The 20,750-nt window shown below is 41.8% G+C and overlaps 1 protein-coding gene across 1 annotated transcript in view; it reads left to right on the top strand.

The window, feature by feature from the left end:
- Positions 1-1,834: 1,834 nt before the first annotated feature.
- Positions 1,835-20,750, top strand: part of T265_02631 (hypothetical protein) — a gene marked incomplete at both ends in the record, with an annotated part of 29,789 nt that continues 10,873 nt past the window's right edge. The window contains 3 exons of the mRNA XM_009166929.1: positions 1,835-1,934; positions 18,492-18,745; positions 19,932-20,099. Of these exons, the coding sequence (XP_009165193.1) occupies positions 18,521-18,745; positions 19,932-20,099 (393 nt within the window). The remainder of the gene's footprint in view (positions 1,935-18,491; positions 18,746-19,931; positions 20,100-20,750) is intronic.

Consider the following 20,750-nt stretch of genomic DNA (forward strand, 5'->3'; position numbering starts at 1 on the left):
GGGTTCAAGTAGATCATCAGGTTGACGGAAACTCGGGGACTGCGCCTACCTGATGAGCCCCAAGAAGGGCGAAACCGGTCGTGGGCTGTCAAAGAGCTTTCAGCAACCTTGTGAGTAGTTTCCTTTATGAATCTTCATTTCTTCTGGGTCAGTCAAGGTGATTCTGACAAAAAGCAGACGGAAAGCTTCTGCATGGTCGGTCACTACGACCACTTGTCCAAGTAATTCGGTTCGATTAACTAAGCGTTGCATATCATCACAATGAGTAAAACCGAGAAAGAAATCGGAGAACCAACAAACGAACACGTTGGCGCATGCAGACATAAATCACTGCATAAGAGAAAGGAGTAACGGAGAGTGATTTTTGGATAGTGGACACGTAATACCTTGCAATGAGAAACGGACGAATTAGTTGTAAAAAACATTTCGACCAGTTGGAGGGAAGAAGTTAGGAATCAGCAAAACAATGTAGGCGAAAGGGATTGGCAGAACCAACATTCTGATCGAAGAATGAAGCATAAACTCTCGAATGGCATGTTGATACCAGCTCCCTATCCGAACATGACTCCAAGGCGCATCCGTAACCGCGCACAAAATGATCCAATACACAAGATTTATCGGGTGGCTGATTATACATTTTGCTAAATAGAGAGATTTTTGTTTCACCGTCACATGTGATACACACGATGTCTTGGCACAATCATTTTGCGCTTATCTTTGCATGGTCAGTGGTTCTGAGTCTCCATTATGTTTCTTTGTCAGTCGTGCCTCAAATGAAATACTGCGACGTGAACAACAGTCATCTATCTGACAGTTGATTTATATTATCACTAAATTCGTAAAATCCGTCCACCTATCTTTCGTATGAGATACTATCATGCCGACTTCAAATAAAATGGGGGAACTACATCTGAGGACCAAATCTACCCACTGTGTTTCCGAAGGCGAAAATTATCTGGTTCGTTTTTGGAGGTATCAACTGAAGAGTTGTTTCCATCATATAACAAGCTCTGTAAGAAAAATCTATATGTAACGGAGTTGGCTCTTCTGTCAGTGAACTTATATTTGCCCCTGTTATGATTTAGGGACCGGGCCTTTGGTCATTACAGCGTGGATAATGAGGCAAGAGTCGGATGCATGCTAATACGAAAACGCCCCTTGACCGAACACAATACTAACAGTCATCTTACTCACAAAATATACAGCACCACTGAATATCACGAGATGATACAAACGCACATCAGGGTGCGCTTTATGTTTATGAACTGAAAAATTTAGTCTGAAACCCTTTTCAGTCATATTCCGTCATCCCGCATCCACAATCTTTTGGAGCTGGTCATAACTTCAGATACTGTGTATAGCGCAAGAAACTGCTTGGCTGAAGCCAGGCATCCCGGTTTATCGCGCACTCTCACAAGCTTAGTGTCGGTGGATATCGTAATTGTTACTATAATCTTCAAATTGTTGGGCATATTTTTTTGGTTTATTGCAGCCAGGCAGATTTATATCTGAAAGTGGAGGGAAGTTTACTTTTGTATCATTCCGTCTGTCTCCGCTGATCTACAAGAATGTCATCCATTAGCTCAATGGTTTCTTTAACAGCGGTCATCAAAACGGCTACATTAGATTTCGTGTGGCTAATTTGGGCGACACGACCATTCACCATTCGTATGCCCGAAGTTGTGATCGGATGACAGCAGATCGATCCCTCTAATCCTCGGTAGGCCACGTGAAATAAGAACCAATCGGAGTCGAGGGGTAGGCTTGCGGTCAGGTGACTAACATAGCCTGCGTGTGGACCGGTTCGGCGTTAGACACGGTAGATAGTTTATCCCCGGACTACAGATGAAGCTATAAGCATTGTTCTGTTTTGTTCGAATATAACACCGCAAACGAGCAAAAAGCCACTGGTGAATCACATAGTCCTAAGAAAGGTATGTTTTAATTATGTGAAATTGGTGGCCCAGCTCAATCAGTAATTCTGTATTTCTACTGTGGTTTATTGGACTGTTTTCTCCATAATCGATATACCTCACTTTTACCCATTATTGCAGCAACTTGCGTCAGTAAACGTGATAATACTTTGGTAGACTGTCACACAAGAAATGTAAATCTGTACGAATCCATGCTATTCCTCAAGTGTACATGCATTATTCGTAAAATAGGGTCAGCTCCACTCCGCTACCGAGGTATTTCATTAATTTGAGCCCAGAGCTTCGGATCGTTCTTGACCATCAAGTTCGCTAGAATTTTGGAACTGTCAAACAAATTACACTCAGCTGCCGAAGACCATGTCGCAGCGAGGTGCATTTGGCACACGTGTCCGCAAATCCTGGTCATCACCTAGCCACACTACGCAGCTATGTGCATCTATGCGTTGTCATGAGTTTACCTCCAACACGTCACTTCTTCGGCAAAAAAATACGACTGAAGAAGCAGAGAAATTGGCCGTTCGCTAAGGCCATTTAAGGATATTCACCTCAGTCCAGCTGCAGAGTTAAATATGGTTTTAGTCGTTAAAGTTCAGTTTGTGACGTTGCTCGAAGAAGCAAAGAATACAACGTTTACGCTCGAAAGCAAAAATGGATACATTTTTGTTTACACCGAGGAATTAGGGTTTTTCTATGTGCGGTTGGGTTGCACGTCGATGAACCTTACCGTAATAGACGCAGTACACTACTCATAAGGTTGTTGAAAACTCTTCGACAGCCCACGACCCAAAATGATATGCAAACGAGTGTATTTGTCCAAATCTTTCCAATTTGGGTTCAAGTATAATATAAGGTTAACGGGAACTCGGGCACTGCGTCTACAGGATGAGTCTCGAGAAGAGCGAAACCGGTCGTGGGCTATTGGAGAGTATTCAACAGCCTCATGAATAGTGTACTACGTCTACACAATGTACAGCAATATCCCGAATACCGTACCAGCTGAAATATGAGGCGGCCCGGTGCCGCACAGTCAATCGCCTAAGAACATCGTAAACGAAAGATTCAGATGAAGTCCAGGTGGGTCACCCGTCAAAACCAAACGAGTGTATTTGTTGAAACCCTAGAGTTAATGTTTGGAAAATTTGGATATTGTATAAATGCTTGACCAAAAAGACATTTATTCGAATAGTAACTTTGGCTTGTGTGGCAGAGTCACTGCAGGTTTGCGCGTACGATATCCCGCAAAATTCATGACCAGGTATCAGGCTGACTATCGCCAGAACGCGCAACCCAACCTCAGATGAACGGCTGGCAAGTTGACTTATGGGCTTTTGTAGTGAAGTGTATGTGTAGCCAACTGCTGCCGTGCACTACTGAAAGAATTCAAACTGTCGTCTTGTTTATTGCGATGCGACAACTCATCATTAAAAGCCTTATACGAAGTAATCGCAACATCCATTATTCGATTTCACAGTATGTCTCTCGGGGCTATCGATCATCTACTTCAAGCTATGTGATCTTCCTCATTTTGCCCTCCAAATCGATCTTTCCGTTAAATATCACGCCGTAAACAGTAAAATGACTGCGGAAAGCAAAATGTCACAACCTGCTTTGATAAGAATGCAGTTCATATTCCTTCCCCTTCTGAAGAAAGAAGTGTTTACTCTGAATGGCGACGGTTTGGGACAATCTTGGGTTTCCATACTCATCGCTAATTTCCCCGCTAATTTCAAAAAACCTATAAATGCAAATAAATCATCGAAAAGTTATTAAATTTTCTGATTTCTGGAAAAAGCTCCGTGTTTCGGGAAGCAGTAGAGTAAAGAAAGTCAAAAATTTTCCGGTCAGTTCTTCGTCTCCTTGGCTTCTTTTCCCGGCCCAACATGAAAATTAGCCAGACCGGAAAAAAATAGCTTTTCAGAAGGGAAAAGTCTTCAGAGCGAAAGGGTAGGGTAAATTAGTACGAATACTGTAGTATTAGACACCACATTAATCAGATGGGAATTTTTTGTCTTTATTTTTTTATCAATCTTCGAAGTGCTGCCAAAATTTGATGCCCATAGGACTCACTGATTAGTAATTATCGACATTTGTAAAAAAAACAGTTAACGCTGTTCGAATCTGACCTTCACCAATATTTCTCTACGTAACTACGGCACCCTTCAGTGGTAGCGTTCGGTCCTAACGATGTTTGCTGCTGGACCAAATTAGTTTGGCAACACTGGTGGCTGGTTGTCCCACGTCTTCCCAGGAAAACATGGTATGTCTGCCTGGCCGGCTGTAGCGAGACGAAGAAGCCTGCGGGTAACGCGATTAGGAGGGCGATCATAGAAAAATTGATGGGCATTTTGGCACAGGTCGCCCTGATCTGTGAAAACGCTGAATATGACACAAAATATTACGCAAAAATTCAACTCCAAACATGTATTGATGGCATGTTTGCTGGAAAAAGGGTTCAAACATTACGGGAAAAGGCTGCAAGGCTATGAGATAATGGCCTGTTTGCCGCAATATACTAAAAGTTCAAGTTTATTAGAACGTACTCGCGATCAGTGTTGACCGCGGACTTACTGTGATGTTACAATGCTTAAGAAGAAGTGAATCCTCACGGCAGTTTGAGTTTTTGGATCTTTGAGTTGGTATGAACGCAAACATAAGGCAGCTTCTCCTTTTATCATCACGCGTGCACATAAGAATGACGATTTCGAAACCAGGAAAAAATTTATTCGCAACTCACTCTGTGAAGACCTTTGTAGCAAAATTATCATAATTTTGGAATTCCATATGTCTCAAGGTGACAAAAACACTACAGCTAACCGCACTGTTGGTTTGTTCGAAGCGTTATGGTTTTGCCAGAAATTCCTTCGATTAATAATTGTTGAGCTGAGGGAACATAAGTCACAGGAGTCTACATAAAGGTGTTTGTGTCTTTAGCTCTTGTTTCCAAAGTCGCACAACAGCGATCATCACTTGGATGATGGAATTTGCACAGTCAACGCTGATCACTTTCTAAGGTAATCACCCACATGGATGCTCAGATTTGTGTGTGTGTAGAAGCAGTGTTCTACAGCAGCGATGCCTAGAACTGTAGACTATGTTTATTTTCTCATTTAAGGGAAGATAAAACTAAACCTAAGTGATATGCCCCATTTGACATGTCTGTGGTGCTTTCCTACTTATCTCGGAGGACACGTTTGTTCTTCGAATCACCAAGTCCCTGCGATCCAATTCACAAGGATGACAGATGACATAGGCCCGAGGTGTTGTTTGATTATTTGCTTGCTGTCATTACACTTAAACTTAAACCGGGTGACATCCTAATGAGTCTGACTAAATTGCGTAAAGTTAACTTACAAAGCCGGGTTGAGGTAAATGGCGTGTGGACATTTTGAATGTACGTACGAAAAATTTGCTGACTTATTTCGTGAAGCGGAACCTCAATGAATGCAAACTTCCTGGGAATTTTGTTTGTGCGAATGATGATGGTAGATGACCCATTGTATTCAATTTGAAACATGCATGAAACATGGAATGCGCTCGTTTGATAAACTCACAGTCACTCAGTAATCTCATTTTCGCAATGAATTGGTTTTACTGGAAGGCTCAACTGAATCCAGCTGAGTCGCCTGTTTATGATGTTCTTCGTCAACGGGATGTGCGTCTCAAGACCGCCTCACATTTCAATTGGTACAATATTGGATATGTCACAACCGAATGCCCAGATGTAACACACTATTCATAAGATTGTTGATACCCCTTCGGCAGCTTTCGACTGGTTTTTCCCTTCTCAGGGCCCATCAGGTAGGGGCGGTCCTCGAGGTTCAATCAATCTCATGTCGAACCTCAACCCATATCGGATGGTAGTTGGCAAATACTCTAATTTGGTTTTGACGGGAGACTACATAATCCAGCCTCAGTTGAATTTGCTGCACAAGGCCGCTTCACGTTTCAGTTGGGACGATCTTTAAGATATCATGAAACTGGTTGCAGGCTGTCGAAGAGTTTCATCAACCTTTGCGTAGTGTGCTACGTCTAAGCTCCCAGAAGTGCTGAGGCAGGTGATTCAATCTTGGTTTTCTGTATCTGGGCCACCTAGCTGATTTCTAGCACAAAATTCCTTAGGTGGTTTGATTTTCTTCCCCGTTTCTCGATTTATCAGTACTCGATCAATTAATTATCAGGTGGTGAAGGAATTGTGTACGAGATTTACGTTTGATGCAGATGCATTTGCGTTACAAATGACTATTATCCCCTAGTTCGGTCACGGCAAAACTTGTTCTGACAAATAAACTGTTTCAAACTGCTTCTCAACGACGTCTACTTCGTTTGAAGTACGTGTATAAAAACCGCTAACTTGAGGAATAAGCGTATCCGAAGGAAGATGCGGTGACTAGCCGTGTCCACCATCATTGATGTCATCCAATCTTGAAATAGAGCACTAGGGTAAAAAAACAAATTACTGTTTGTAACTTTTACAAAATTAATTTTCTCTCTATTTGGACAACTGTCTTTTGTGTGTTCATACAAGATAAGGTAAAAATGGCTCTACTTCGGATTGGCAACTCCGAGCAGCATAACCAGAAATTGGAGGGCGTCTATGCGGAGAGTATCAAATAAAGGCACTTGCCTTTCGTAAAAACCGATTCATAAGTCACAAACATAAACCCTGTCGAATATTGAAAAATATCACAAGGGACAGAATGACGTTTCAACTATAAGCAAAACATGAAACATGTATAGCGCAACACACTACTCATAAGGATGCTGGCAACTCTTCGAGAGCCAACGGCCGGCTTCACTCTTCCTTCCAGCAACTTTTTGAGTAATGTATTAATTCTGTACAGTGTATCGCGATATATCGAATAGTGCACCAACTAAAACATGAGGCAGTCTGGTGCAGCTCATTCAGTCGCTTAGAAACGTTACAAATGAGAAATTCTACTGGGTTTTGATAGAGTTTCCTAGCAATACGAAATTGGTATACAGGTGAGTGTTTTTCGCTAAAAATAAGACATCTGTTTTGACATGTGTTTAAAAAATGTGATGCGTGACTTTGATTGATGCCGCACTGCTTGCTGCAAAGGTGCAGAAATTTGAGTGTTATCTAAAACACGTTTGATATAGGTAGACTATCAATCCCGAACTAGATTAGGGATGGATGCATGTTTTCAGCTGAACAAAGGTACCAACGGGAAGCTGTTTCCGAATGACCGCCAAACATTATGCAGGCCTTAGGGACTTTGATACCTACGGCTCCATTAGCATAGATTGTAGTGGTGTATTCCTGCCTTTACGCCTCACTACTTCCAAGTGCAATTTTGTGTGCAGTTCATTGCCGTCATGTTCAACGTTGTGAGATTTCCTCAACCACGTTTAAACTCGTTTTGTTCGCCAGTCTGTCTCTGACAACTCCGTCGCTTTGTGTATCTATGCAGTACCAGTTGTGCCACAATTTCTCCCAAAGTTTCGACAACAGAAGTTCCATGGATAATACTGAGCTAAATTCAGCTTAGACATTTGTGGACTAGGACGTGTACCACACGCAGCGGGGCAACTGGTCATAAAGTTAATCATCAAAGTTACTTTGGCAAAGAAAATGTAAGAAAAATTCAATGGTAATTTGCTGCAACCCCCTTAAATCGGTGTGCTTGTTGACTATCCGACGGTCATGTCAATGACTCAGCAGAGTTTTCTCTTCGAACTTCTACAGTGCGTGCACCTTTATGTCGAGGATTCCCAGTTGCTAAACAATGTCGACAACTTGTCCGAAATATATTTCACGCCACACTGGGTTCTGTAAGACAGAAGTTGGATCTACAGAAGAGTATTTGACTTTTCTGATGTTGACCGACATAGTTGTGAAAATAGACATATTGTACACCAACATACAATAGTAAAATTCTCCCTATACAATCAGTCAGCAAACGAAACGGATCTCAAATGAAAAAAAACATCGGTAATGCTCTGCGTGCTGGTGCTTGAAATCATCAGTATCGATCTAATGAGAAAATATGTTCTGTGTAATAGCTTCGGCATCAAGAGGAAAAACCTAGCTTCTGTGTTGTCTCAATATGAAGAATCTTACCATCGTTTTGATTGATTTTCTTGTCTGATGATCGATTTTGCGATGGTGTGTGCGATGACGTAAGTGTACACAAGATAGAGGGTGTCTTTTGTGGAGGCAGTTTCCCGGATAACATGTCATCCCGAATGTCATAACTTGAAAATCCTTAAAGGTTGTCTAAATATCTAATACAATTCATCTGTCTCGGATTGCATACCTATGAAGAAAAGAATATGATTTAATATGAGTGCCTGTATAGATAGTGAATTCTGGCCACGTAAGAACTACAGAAACTAATGTGCAATTTAGTATGAACCTTGCTGTCATAAAGATTGAAGTTGCAGGCCGAAAATCACCTTGAGCGCCATTTTCTTTGAACCGCTTACTTTAACAGGATGTGAAAGGAAAATGATACAAAATCCTAATTAGTGAGCAACTGTATGAGAGGCATAGATTGAATCACAGGAGTCAACCCGTTACCGACCTCATGAAATTGTTCACAGAGTGATCGTGACGAAAATCAGATGGCAGGGTGCAGACCAAAAGCCAAACTGTCCTTGACGACGGTGGCCTTAGACTAAGGAATTAACTAACTGCTTTTTGCTTACACAAGTTTGCGTCCAGAGTTGGAGAGAAAATGACTCTGTCTTGCGTAGGTTACATTTGAAAATATTGTACCATCAAACCGGTACCCGATATGGCATGAAACACACTACAGTTCAACACTGCTATTTGAAGCCATCAAGTATCTCAGGATTGAGCAAGTGGTCGTTTCTATTTTGTTTTCATCAGCCAAGCCGACAGGTGCCCTCGTCATCGTTTAGTCACTGGATCCAGCCGAACATAAGCACCAGAAATGACAGAGGAGCACATTAGTAGCCATCTCAGGCAACTTTTTCCCGAAGACGTTGGATGACTGCAGGTTGCTTATTAAGCTTGACCCTGACGTTCACTATATTGAAAGTGCTCATACTCGACAGAATAGCTTGCGCCCCACCCACTCGGGGGATACGAGCATGACAGTCCCCGCAAAGTAATTATTCATCAGTCTTCCATTTGTTATTGACTTTTTTCGGTGAAAAACTGACCTATCGTATAGCTGACATAATTCCAGTGTGGGTAAAATCAATATCATTCACCGATCAGCCGTTAATCTTTTACCTGCTCAAATTTGGTTTTCGTCAAGTGGCTACACAATTCTTCTCCACTGTCTATGCTCGGCCTTACGAACTGACCAAACTATAAGATATTTCACCAAGCGAGTCCAACAATATCCACTGGTGTGGATAATCTAAGACAAAACAAGAAAAATGACTTGCTAAAACCTAGAACGGCGTTTAGTAAAGCAGCCCACTATTTGGTGTTTGACGCGTTTATCCTGTAAACAGTTATTAAATCAAAAATTGGATGATGCCTCTAATCCCATTCCCCGACCTTAGTGATGAGAGAGGACCTTGTTCGGAGGTTACTTTGCTTTTCCAGCAGTTGGCTGATGAGTTCTATTCCAAAGTAGCGTTCCATTACATTCCATTTTGTGGATTGTAAAATTTCATTTGGGTAAACGAGGTGGTTTCAATTATTAGTGCCAGTTAATGGAGTCAGGTATACTCGATATTCGACTTAGACTCCTGCAAAATAGACAAACTGTATGCAAGGCATTTCTTTAGTTACTCGGTCAGTTGATCAGCTATAAACGGGGGGGGGATTACTCGAGTTCTATTAAGTACTGTTGCTTATTTTCTTCCATTTGTACTGCGAGTTTTGTTTACAGAGCTACAGTGCAAAAATACGGTTTTACGGTATGCAACACTGTCACTTCATCGGAAACCTGTCTTGCCTTATTTTGCATGGTGTCAGAAACGATGTCTTGCAAATATACCAAATGAGAGATATACCTTAGTCGAGGCGATACTGTGTTGTCACTGTTGCTTTGGACGGTTTGCACTAAGGCTACTAAACTTGGTGTTGGCCTTCTACAGTAAAGCGCAAACTCATACAGGCTAATAACAGGAATCACGGGAAGCAATCTCAGACTGTTCCAGATAATGGCCGGAAGTAATTCAGTCTTTAGTAATATATTTTAGCAAGTCAAACATTTTGTTGCATCATATATGGATTGAACAAGTGTAGTTGGTTCTTAGATTTCCCCGGAGTTTTTCAATTTGGTGAGTCAAAATATGGAGCTTTCAATACCCTGAAAATAAAGTCAGGGTAGCAGAGAAATGATGTTTTGAATCTAGGTGGGAAGATGCGACATAAAAAATCGAATATATCACGTCCTAGGAACATACTAATAACAAAATTAAATCCAAGGGAGCGCCCGTTTATCATATATCTGTAGACAACTTTATTCTATCCGGCTTCAACCATCTTTCTCACATCGATCGCTCTATATGTTTCTGGCATCAAAACAATCTCCCAATTCTGACAATGCACTTGTTTGAAACCATAGCTTTAGTCATTTCCAGGCACCACGGTAAGTTTTTAGTTGGCAGATTTGCGCCACATATATTTTCAGATGAACAGATCGCAAGCTCGATAAGCGATTGTGATGTGAGTCACCCAGCCCCATTGTCGGAAATGACTTTGCGTTTTGGGTCCCCTGCAGGAAAGTCACCTTATAGACTACTACGTCCATTTAATTGGTAAATAATTTATAGTTGTACCAACGAAGGGTGGGAAATGACGTGAATAATGTGGGGAAAATGAAAGATCATGGACACAAAAATACATTTATTTTGTTGATAGGGGAGTACTAATTTGCTTCCTCGTAAAAGGTATAACAGAGATTTTAGCAGGGCTTTTGGTTAAACAATTCCGTTTATAGTCAAATGCAGTATGAAATTTTCAGACAGTGTAGTTTAACCTTAAAGTAACTTTCTAATACGCTAATCTAAGACCTTCAGTCAACATCACCACTGTCTTTGTTTTCAGCATTTACACGTTCCAGGCGCCATTAGAATAACCATTATATCTTTGACTCTATCTCGCTTTTCTGTTGTCATGGCAGTACCTTTTAAATTTTTCGGTACTTGCTCCTGTTTGCTCATTTCGCCATTAATATCATCACTTGACTATACCACTGTGGTCTGACTTTAAATAGGGCGGACGGCTACAGTGGCGTCTTTGCAAAATTCAATGCTATTTAACGAGTCCGCATGTCTGCTAACTGACTCGCATTGATCCCCCATAATACTGAGTTTGGTCACCTGCGAATGTGGCACGCCTAATCAACAACATCACCTGCATGACAGCTGATGTTGTTGATACCTGTAAAATATCTGTAGCCTGGATCAACAACCTTAGCTGGCATTCCAACCTAACGAATTTCACTGCACATGAACCTGAAGACTAGAATCCTATTGTATTTTAACAGGTGGCCGATTAAGCTCCACATTGCTCACAATTGCCACGGTTCCTCTGGTCTATTGTTAGACCATGTACTTGTCCAGGAATGCATGATGGTTCAACACCCAATCTGGCTAGTCGACCAATGGTTTATCTTACCACTACCTGGAGGATAACCTTGTCACAATATTAAGAAGACCAGGTACATTGTGGAACCTGGGTAACCAGTCTCTTCGTTCGGTGTATGGCGATGTTTTCTGGTGAACGTTATGTGTTGGTAGGCACCAGTGATAAATCTACTCCAGTTCAAGTAGTAGTTTCACTTATCATAGAATAGAGTCACGTTTTTGAATCCAGCCATTTCAAGTACGAATATGTCTGTAGTGGCCAGAGATCAAAGCAGAAGAGGCGAATATCACTGTAGAAGCAACCCAATTTGGCTTGCGTGAATGGAGCAATCCATGCCTGGGTATACCTACCGTAGCTATTAGAATGAGTTTAAAAGTGGTCCTCGAAATATATCAATTCAAAATGAAATCTCATGGACCAGTTCTAAATCGGTATCATTTGGTGCGTTGCACCTCATGGAACAATTATCGATTGAACTAATTAAAGCATCAAGTGTACTGTGCCAGCTGATTGAGTATACGTTTCTGCTGCTAAACTCTCCGACCCTACCAAGTCGGGAAAAACATGCTGGCTCTTCAGAAACTCTACTTCAGAGCTCAATCAAAGTTTGTTTGTTCTTCCCACCCATGTATTAGCTAGTATTTTAACCCATATCCACTGTAAGAGAACCTTCTAACCGAGCGTGAAAGTTTCCACTATGGAGAGGAAACAACCTGCGGTCCAGATTTCTCCCATTCTCTGCAAGAAGTAGATAACCAGGTGACAAAGCTGAAAGTGAATCAAGAAATCAGCCCAGATGAGTAGTCCTCCATGTCATACGTCTTCCCGACTCCACTACTACCTACAAAATCACTTACATTCCTGGATCAGTACAATTTCACATCTCACTATTTCGCGAGTCTGAATTACGCTGGTATGTATTTTTTTCATGTTATCTTTTCCAGTCTCCGGCCTCAAAGGTAATTGTATCGATCGGTTGGTTGTTGTTGTTGTTGCTTGGTGTTGGTGCGCCAAACTTTGATGTCGTCGGCTGTCACATCCAAATTAATTCACGCACAATTGTGCACGTAAATATGGTCGCCATTGTATTGTTATGGTGTATAAATTGAAATTCATCAGCGGTAATGTCTACATCGTCAGGGTTCCTGTCAGTACTTTGAGTAAGTGGTATCCGTACTCTCATTTTCACCTTTTCAATTTTTGCCCTGCCTTCAGCCGAAGTACAATCGAATAAAAATCTAACCGATTTCTATATGGGTTGTTCGATGTCCACGCTGACTATCATTAGAGCCCCTATTGATGAGAGGAAGACAGGCTTCGAATACGGAAATTAAAAACCTCATGACGCAGTTTTTGAAAAGTCAGCATCTTCAGACTACCCCGGACTTTGTTGTACTACTGACTAACCATGAAAAACATCCAAAAATGGTTAAATAATTTCTATATTAGCCATTCATCGGGTGCTTAATGCTCAACCAGATACTACTCACATGTTCAATCAGTAGAATAACCTTTTCAGTCATGAAGCCTCGCGTTCTCCATGAACATCGGTTTCTATCTCAGGCCGTCGCACCTTCGAGAGATATTTAGCCATTTGTTGACGAAACAGCTTCTTGGGCTGAACTTAGGCTGACTGAAGCTACGTACGATTTCCCCTACTCCGGCATCCACTGGTGCTTTAGGCCGTCATGCATCATTGGCGTCCCAATTCAGGCGGATGCACAGTACATAAGAGATTTAGTGTGAATCTCAAGGTTCCATTGGGAGTCCATATGAGCATGTATGGAAAGCAGCCAATGTAAATGTCATCGCACCATATCATTGCCTCCAGCTTGATGAGACTCTACTAGGAACTAGGAAGATTCCTTCTGGTCATCAGGGGGCACTAAGAGTTTGCGGATAGTATGAAAAAATATGGAAAATTCAATCATGGGTTTCTTTTCATGCTAAACAGCCGACGAGTGCTGTCCCTGTGCTTTACCCTTATCGGGAATCATCTGCAGTGAAAATTCTTTAGAGCGATTCGAAACCGTGACCTTCCTGCTAGCCGTCGAAGACTAAGCTGTCCGGTCACAAATACCTGAAGGCGGTGTGATTAACTAGTCCAAGTACTTCCAGAGGTTCGTGCTATGAGTACTGATGATAATTTATAATAGTCTGTACAGTGCTTTTCGTCATATGCTGACTTTACTTGCAGAGCGAACTCTCGATTATACCAAACATCGTTGAAAACCCACTTATGGTAGAAGGCCAAACGGTTTTAGATAAACAAAAAAATTCTTGGGAAACTAATGGCCGGTCCTATGGGCCAACACATGAGTAAAACACTCGTTGGATTTGGAGAGAATTAGCTCCTTCCTTCTGATGGTCGTAAATTCGATAGAGCCTTTCTGTGGATCGTGCATCAATCAACCGCATATATTTTGTCAGAGAACGTTCAACTTATAACGATTATTTTACCGCGTGGTCCACTGCTCCCACTGTCTCAATAAAGATAACATGTGGTGAAAAAGGACCGCTTTTACTGCAGATTCCTCTTCGTTTATCTATGGATCGGATGAAGATGACCCAGGAAAAGTCAGTCTATAACTTCAAGACAATACATGTGGATATTTTCGACTCAAAGTTGATCATCTGGAGGTGATGTCTTGGGAGGATTCGGGGTGAATTATGTTCAGGCGTCAGAAGAGTTAAAAAAACTAAACACTTGTTTTGAATAGTTCGCATGCTACCGTAATGAAATTCTATTTGTTTATTAGCGAACCACAAGAACAGAAGAAAGTTTGCTACAAACCTTTGCTTCAGTATAGGTCCGAAATATCAAGAAATGCACCTGAGGTTTGATGCAGCGTAGAGATAGGTCACCTTCTGTTTTATCTGGCAACACCAAAAGGACAGGTGACGCTGTCATACCATCCGCAGTTGCTTTGCCAGTTTACTAGTTCCCGTGAAGAAAGAAATATTGATCTGGAGATGAAACTACCTGGACTAATGTCTTTACACATTCCGCTTGGGGAAAACGCGTACAGATTTTTTTCAGTTTTAGCACACTTGCTTAATGCATGTTGCCATACTTATGAGGCTCTAAGAGGACTGCAGAAGACAACCGAATGTGAGATTGTAGCCACTTTTGAAAAGGTGAATTTAAGCAGCTACAAGTGAAAAACCGTATTTGGAACTGCCTTGCACAGACATTGGCACCATCGCGACTAACCGTATTTGTCAAACATCCTGTCCGTTCTGATGAATATTTTTCGTTTTGCCATTTACTTGTAGCTTGTGTGAAGCCTCCGGCTGATTTTATCTACTTTCCACTTATTTGAGACAAAAGGTGGGATTTCTAACACGTTCATTTTAAGCAGTGAAAACTATGGCACTGATGCTGCTTCGGTTTTTCTCCAACTGAACACTGGATATGGTTAAACTAAATTCATTGGGGTCATCGGTAAACCTTTGAACGGCTTAAAAAACCCTTTAGAAAGGCTATCGAGTTTATTCAGACGTAACCAAGTTTTGCATTCATCTAGAGTTTCAAAGAATTGCAGGGCATGTTAAGCAACATCGTATTACTTTGAAAAGATTTGGGAAAACTGATTTTATCTACCTTCCACTTATTTGAGACAGAAGGTGAGATTTCTAACACGTTCATTTTAGGTAGTGAGAACTATGGCACTGATGCTGCTTCGGCTTTCCTTCAACTGGACACTGAATCTGGTTAAACTAAAGTCATTGGGGCCATCGATAAACCCTCGAACGGCTTAAAAACACTTTAGAAAGGCTATCGAGTTTAATCAGACGTAATCAAGTTTTGTATTCATCTAGAGTTCCAGAGAATTGCAGGGCATGTTTAGCATCATCGTATTACTTTGAAAAGATTTGGGAAATTTCAGAAAAAATCTGTTATTACTAATTGCTTGGTTAGTTCACCTCTGTCATTCGAAGGACAGATTACGGTTAGCTGGATGACCGTATCTTCTTGAGCTGCAATCGCCGGCTCATTGGTTGTTTCAGATCGGCTGCATATGTGCACAGTTTATCTGCTGTCTAAAATCACTGTTTTGATTCTGTTTTCAGCAATCCATAATCTATACATCACGTATTTCAAGTCTCAATTATTTGAGACACTGAAAACACGTAGACTTCTTTATGGGTAAAAACACGTGAGGTTGATCAACTCAACAACGAAAACAAGCCAATCGTGCAAATGGACTTTCAACAGACAGGGTAGTTGTCTCTTGTTAGAAAGATCTTGTAAACAACCGAAAAGATAACGTTGCATTCTTAGATCCAGGAGAATATTCTCTCAGAATGGCCGACTAACGCGGTACAACAGTGCAGATTTGACACTCAACTTTCCAAGCTTAAAGTTAACCTAACTAGTGATATTCTTCAGTCCCATGACAGCAAGGGAGCTTTTCTGACTGGAGTGAACATGGCCATCTTGATAGACTGGCCTAACGTACTTACATGGCAACACTTGTGGGCACCCGTCAAAATGGCAGCAGGGTGGGAAGATATTATCCACTCAGACATGAGTAGTATACTAGTTTGACCGAAACTCAGAAAAACTGCGCGCGCCTGATGAGTCAAAAGAATGCCAAAGGGTTTTAACGAGTAGTGCGTTCAGTAACTAAGAAAAGATTTGTCAACTGTTTCCATCAAGTGCACTAATTTAATGCTGTGTTTGTTGTTGTTTTAACAACAACTCTTCTGTTCACCTGCTTGACATTCTGACACTAACCGACGGGTTAGCGCAGTCAGAATGAGGGGTAGGGATTTCATAATGAACTGAAGGAATTCTCCCGATCATGTACATTTGAAGGTTTCTGGGGAATGCATATCATAATGCCGAAAAACATCTGGTTTTAATTTTCACTCACCCATTTAATTTTGTAGTTTTGAGAGATTGTTTTGTAATGGTTTGATTCCTTGAATTCGCTTCCATATAACCCTATTTTGAGCAATCATCCCCTGTTTCGGCAGTACCGTTCTGATAAGCACATACCACATTCGCATGAAAGCTTATTAGCAGTTCGTATCCCTGCCTTTAATTCTGGTCACGTGATATGAGGTGATCCTTGTGCCAATGTCTGCAACTGCATGGTGAAGTCATTTGAATCATCGATCCAGGTAAGATAGCGTCAGAGATCTTTGAAACCTGTCGAAAAACCGACTACTTGTTCGTAGCAGCGAGATCGTTTGAGCCTTTGTTCATGTCACGGGAAATTCCTGAAAGGTGGGTCCGAAACAGCTGTGTCGTCATTTCAAGTGCCGGTAAAATGTACAAACATCGCACAAAAGTCCAAATATTTACTTGCTGAGGCAAAATGGCTCAGTGACCGGCGTTCAAATCACAGTAAGCCAATGATATGCGCAGACGAGACAGAAACGTGTGACGGCTCTTGTGCTTTGCATTCAGATGAGGAAGGTCATAAGCGAGGAATTTAGTGGAAATTCATTTGAGTGTTTCGTTGACATCGACTTTATCGCCAACTGAGTGTGCTTTGCCACTGGTGGGAAGTTTGCTGTTCGAGAAGAAAACGAGATTGAGGGAAACGTGGAGGAAAAGAGTGAAGCTCGTAGTGGGCTGAGGGAGAGCTTTCAACAGCCATCTGGGTTGCATTATGTCGGGAAAGCATTGGGGTCTCTCTGAAGTTATCCAAACTCACAAACAATCAGTATAGGATCTGACTGTAGCAAGCCAAGCTTTTAGTTAGCCCCTGGAGCGATGAGGTCAATCAGGGCACCAAACAAGACGGAGGGTCTTCCCCATCCGTCCATTTTATGTTTGTGAAAAGGTTGTCCATCTCCACATTTTCAAGGGACACTCGAGGCCGTGACCATCCGTAATAATAGTTGAAGATCATGCCGTTCAGCTCCAATCAGTGTGATTAGCTGGCCTGTAGATAGGGTATAACGCCACTAACGTATAGAGCTACGTCCGGTGTGATTAACTCGGTTGTAGGTAGGGCATAACGCCACTAACGTATAGAGCTACGTCCTTTCAGTGAGTTCTGGGTGGACTGACTTCATTTCTGGGGTAAAATGCTAACTGACCAATGTCATGGAGAGATATAAAGAATTCCATGAATCCGGCACGACTAGATCTTTAAAATTTAATTTAAACATTTCAGGCTACTGAACATCACTGACCCGTAAGTGTCAGGTCTTGCATGCAGGGTACAGGCTGTGATACGAATTATTAACATGGACCTGGATCATATTTTGAAGACTGATTTTCGTTTGGACTGATCTGAGTTCATATTGTCCGTACTACTGAAGTCTCGTGATGTTCATTGGTTGTGCGACCTTATAGGTCAGGACAAGACAAGTAAGAATAGGCCCTGCAGACGGGGTACAGACGGTAGATTGGAAATTAGGTACGGTGGCACACAAACTTTGCAGCATACCATCGTAGAGTGCGGTACAGCTGTGGTAGGATGAATGGTGTCTGATGAGGGTGTGACGTAACATAACAGGCGGACTACAAGAAGTGACACACAGGTGGAGTAGCTAAATGACTGCTGGTACCATCATGTTGTCAGTTTGGAATAAACATGTCTCATGTCGAATCACGCGGTTTTAGTATATCAGGGATGCTTTTGTGATTAATGTGGGGTCGATAAAGTAATCGAGATCAAGTGGTCACGTGAAGATCTTTCAAGGGAAGAAGTAGAACTTTCAAAGAAAAGTTTATGTACTCGATAAAGTGTTGAATTGATTTTGCTGGCATATTCAGTGTATTCCACAAAAGCGCTTAGATCCGTTCAGTGTCACTATCAGGCTCCAATCAAAACTTTTGTTATTTGCTCTCGACATCCGACTCTGTCTGTAACAACAGATCACGTATGTGATCACGTATTTGTGTGCCATATGTGATCTGCACAATGTGATCTGATAATGAGTGACTATCTTCACTACTCGTAGAGTCAAATGCTGCTGTTACCGTCTACTGGTTCTTAAGGGTTTGTCTATGTTACTTGTGTTCACGAAACGACAAGTTTCTTTCTTTTTTCCAGCCTCCTAAAAACTCCCTTCTCCTCGAAAAATGGAGAGGCTGATTGTATCCATAGACCAAGGCACTAGCAGCTCAAGAGTGCTCGTTTTCTCTACCACAACTGGAGAAGTAGTCGCCTCACATCAAGTCCCTGTGACACCAACATATCCATCCTCCGGCTGGATCGAACTGGACGCGAATCAACTCTATGACACAACTCTAAGCTGTCTCAACGAATGTACCAAGCAATTAACTGCGAAGAAACGCTCAGTTGATGTGAGTTTTCAATTAATTGTAGTGCAACATGAATTTTCTTCTATCCGTTCTTGTAAAGTAACCACAATGACGAATAGTTTTTAACTGTTAACCGCCTAAGAATCGGTACCTCATGTTTCGTTCGGTTTAAGCTGGTGATTTGTCCTTTTACTATTGCTAAATATGCATAAACGGACACTCGTTGGGATCAACGTCCATGAGTTTAACTAAGCTCAGGTAAATGTAGCAACAACCAAATGTCTAATATTAATGTTAAAAATGATTACAATCATTCGGCTGCCCAACCGGTGCATAGTTGCCATGCTACTAGAATCTAGCACGAGCTCTGAAATACTCTCTTGGCAAACACTTACAAGTGGAACCCCAAAGCCATATAAGTATTTGTAACATACCTGTGATCGGTTCATGGCACTTCATGATAACCGAAAAAAAATTGTTAATAAATTTTTATAGTGAGGTGGCCGTCTGTTGGTTACGCCTGTATTGAGCCTGCCAGACTACGCAATAAGGAGAGGACAGAAAGCCCTGGACACCGCTATATTGTCAGGACGAAACATACAGAGCTTCTGCGTAAATATACAGGATGACTAAACGGCCTAATATGGTCGTTCAGTTGTTCGTCCTGTACAGCTAATGGTGATGTTCCGGTCGTGAACACTTTCAGTCGCATCCCAGAGGTCGTATGTTGCTAAGGCGTGTTTGGTGAGCTCCACCAACGCAGCTGTTATCCGAAACGTGTCGTACCGATGGTGAACTTAGGGATGCGTTATCCTCTGTACATGAGCTTTTTCATGTCTGGGCGCGTCCTGACAGTAAACCTGCTCAAAGGTGTGAAAAATCACTCAATCCTCCGTCCTCACTTGCCACATAATCACTAGCCTTACGCGGCTTCTCTGAATTGATTTGTGTTTGCGCTGAAGAATGATCTAATAACTATTCTCCTACTATAATCATACTCATATAGCACAGTGACCAAAAAGATGTGCTCCTGAGGATTTGCTAAGCATAACAAAATAAATAACTTGTAGAAATCCCAAATATCCGTCGATCTAGACTCGGACGGTTGGGTTGAAACTCATTCCGTGATTCTGGGAACAAAAAATTAACCAGAGATGGAGGTATCTGACATAGGCTACAAGAATTGTTCAAATCCATGATCTCGTCTTTTCTTTCCCACCTATTTTAGGATGTGGCTGGAATCGGTGTGACGAATCAAAGAGAGACCACAATTGTTTGGGATCAGTCTACTGGAAAACCGCTCGCTCCGGCGATAGTCTGGTCCGATGCTCGGACTGCCGACTTGGTAAAACGCTTTATAGATCGCACTCCTGGGAAGAACGTCAACGCATTTCAGGTAGGTTTGACGGATGACAGCCCAGAAAGTGAATTGATCACGACCTGCTGAAGAGGCGTTTCACTATTCGCTTGTTTTGATGTGGCACAAACGAGCCTACTGTGTGCTGGGTGTACATCCTAGGGACAAAGAAGTCCTTTGGTATGCATGTCGGTTCCCTCGCATCTTTGATAAGGGACGGAGTAAGTGCTCAGTACGTGTAATAGGGCAACCTTCGATTTCTGGTACGTGTATTCAGTACAGTGCTCTTGAAGGACTTTGCTAGATATAACATTTCATAACACTACTGAGTCTTGTGTGTTTTTCTGGTACTCCCAGCTTTGAACTCGACATACCCTTTTGCTGTCAAAGTCTTGGTTAGAAACTACTTACCGCCTATGAACGACTTCGGATGCGATACAGTATGTTTCCTGTGAGACGAGTGTTAGGTCGAGTGTGAGAAATGGCCCAGCCCATGTGGACTTTCGGTAAAGCATTATGGTAAGTTCTTTTATTTAAGCCTCGTAAGCAGCATATCAGTCAATGTAAAGTATCTCTTGCGTTCTTTCTCATGCAATACTTGTGGGTCAGATTTGAAGTAGACAAAATGTTTGGGTTTGTTGGATTTGTGAGGCACCAACAGGGGAATGCCTCAGGTGTATTCGAAGCAAT

Source organism: Opisthorchis viverrini, assembly GCF_000715545.1.
Source record: "Opisthorchis viverrini unplaced genomic scaffold opera_v5_33, whole genome shotgun sequence".
NCBI classification, from domain to species: domain Eukaryota; kingdom Metazoa; phylum Platyhelminthes; class Trematoda; order Opisthorchiida; family Opisthorchiidae; genus Opisthorchis; species Opisthorchis viverrini.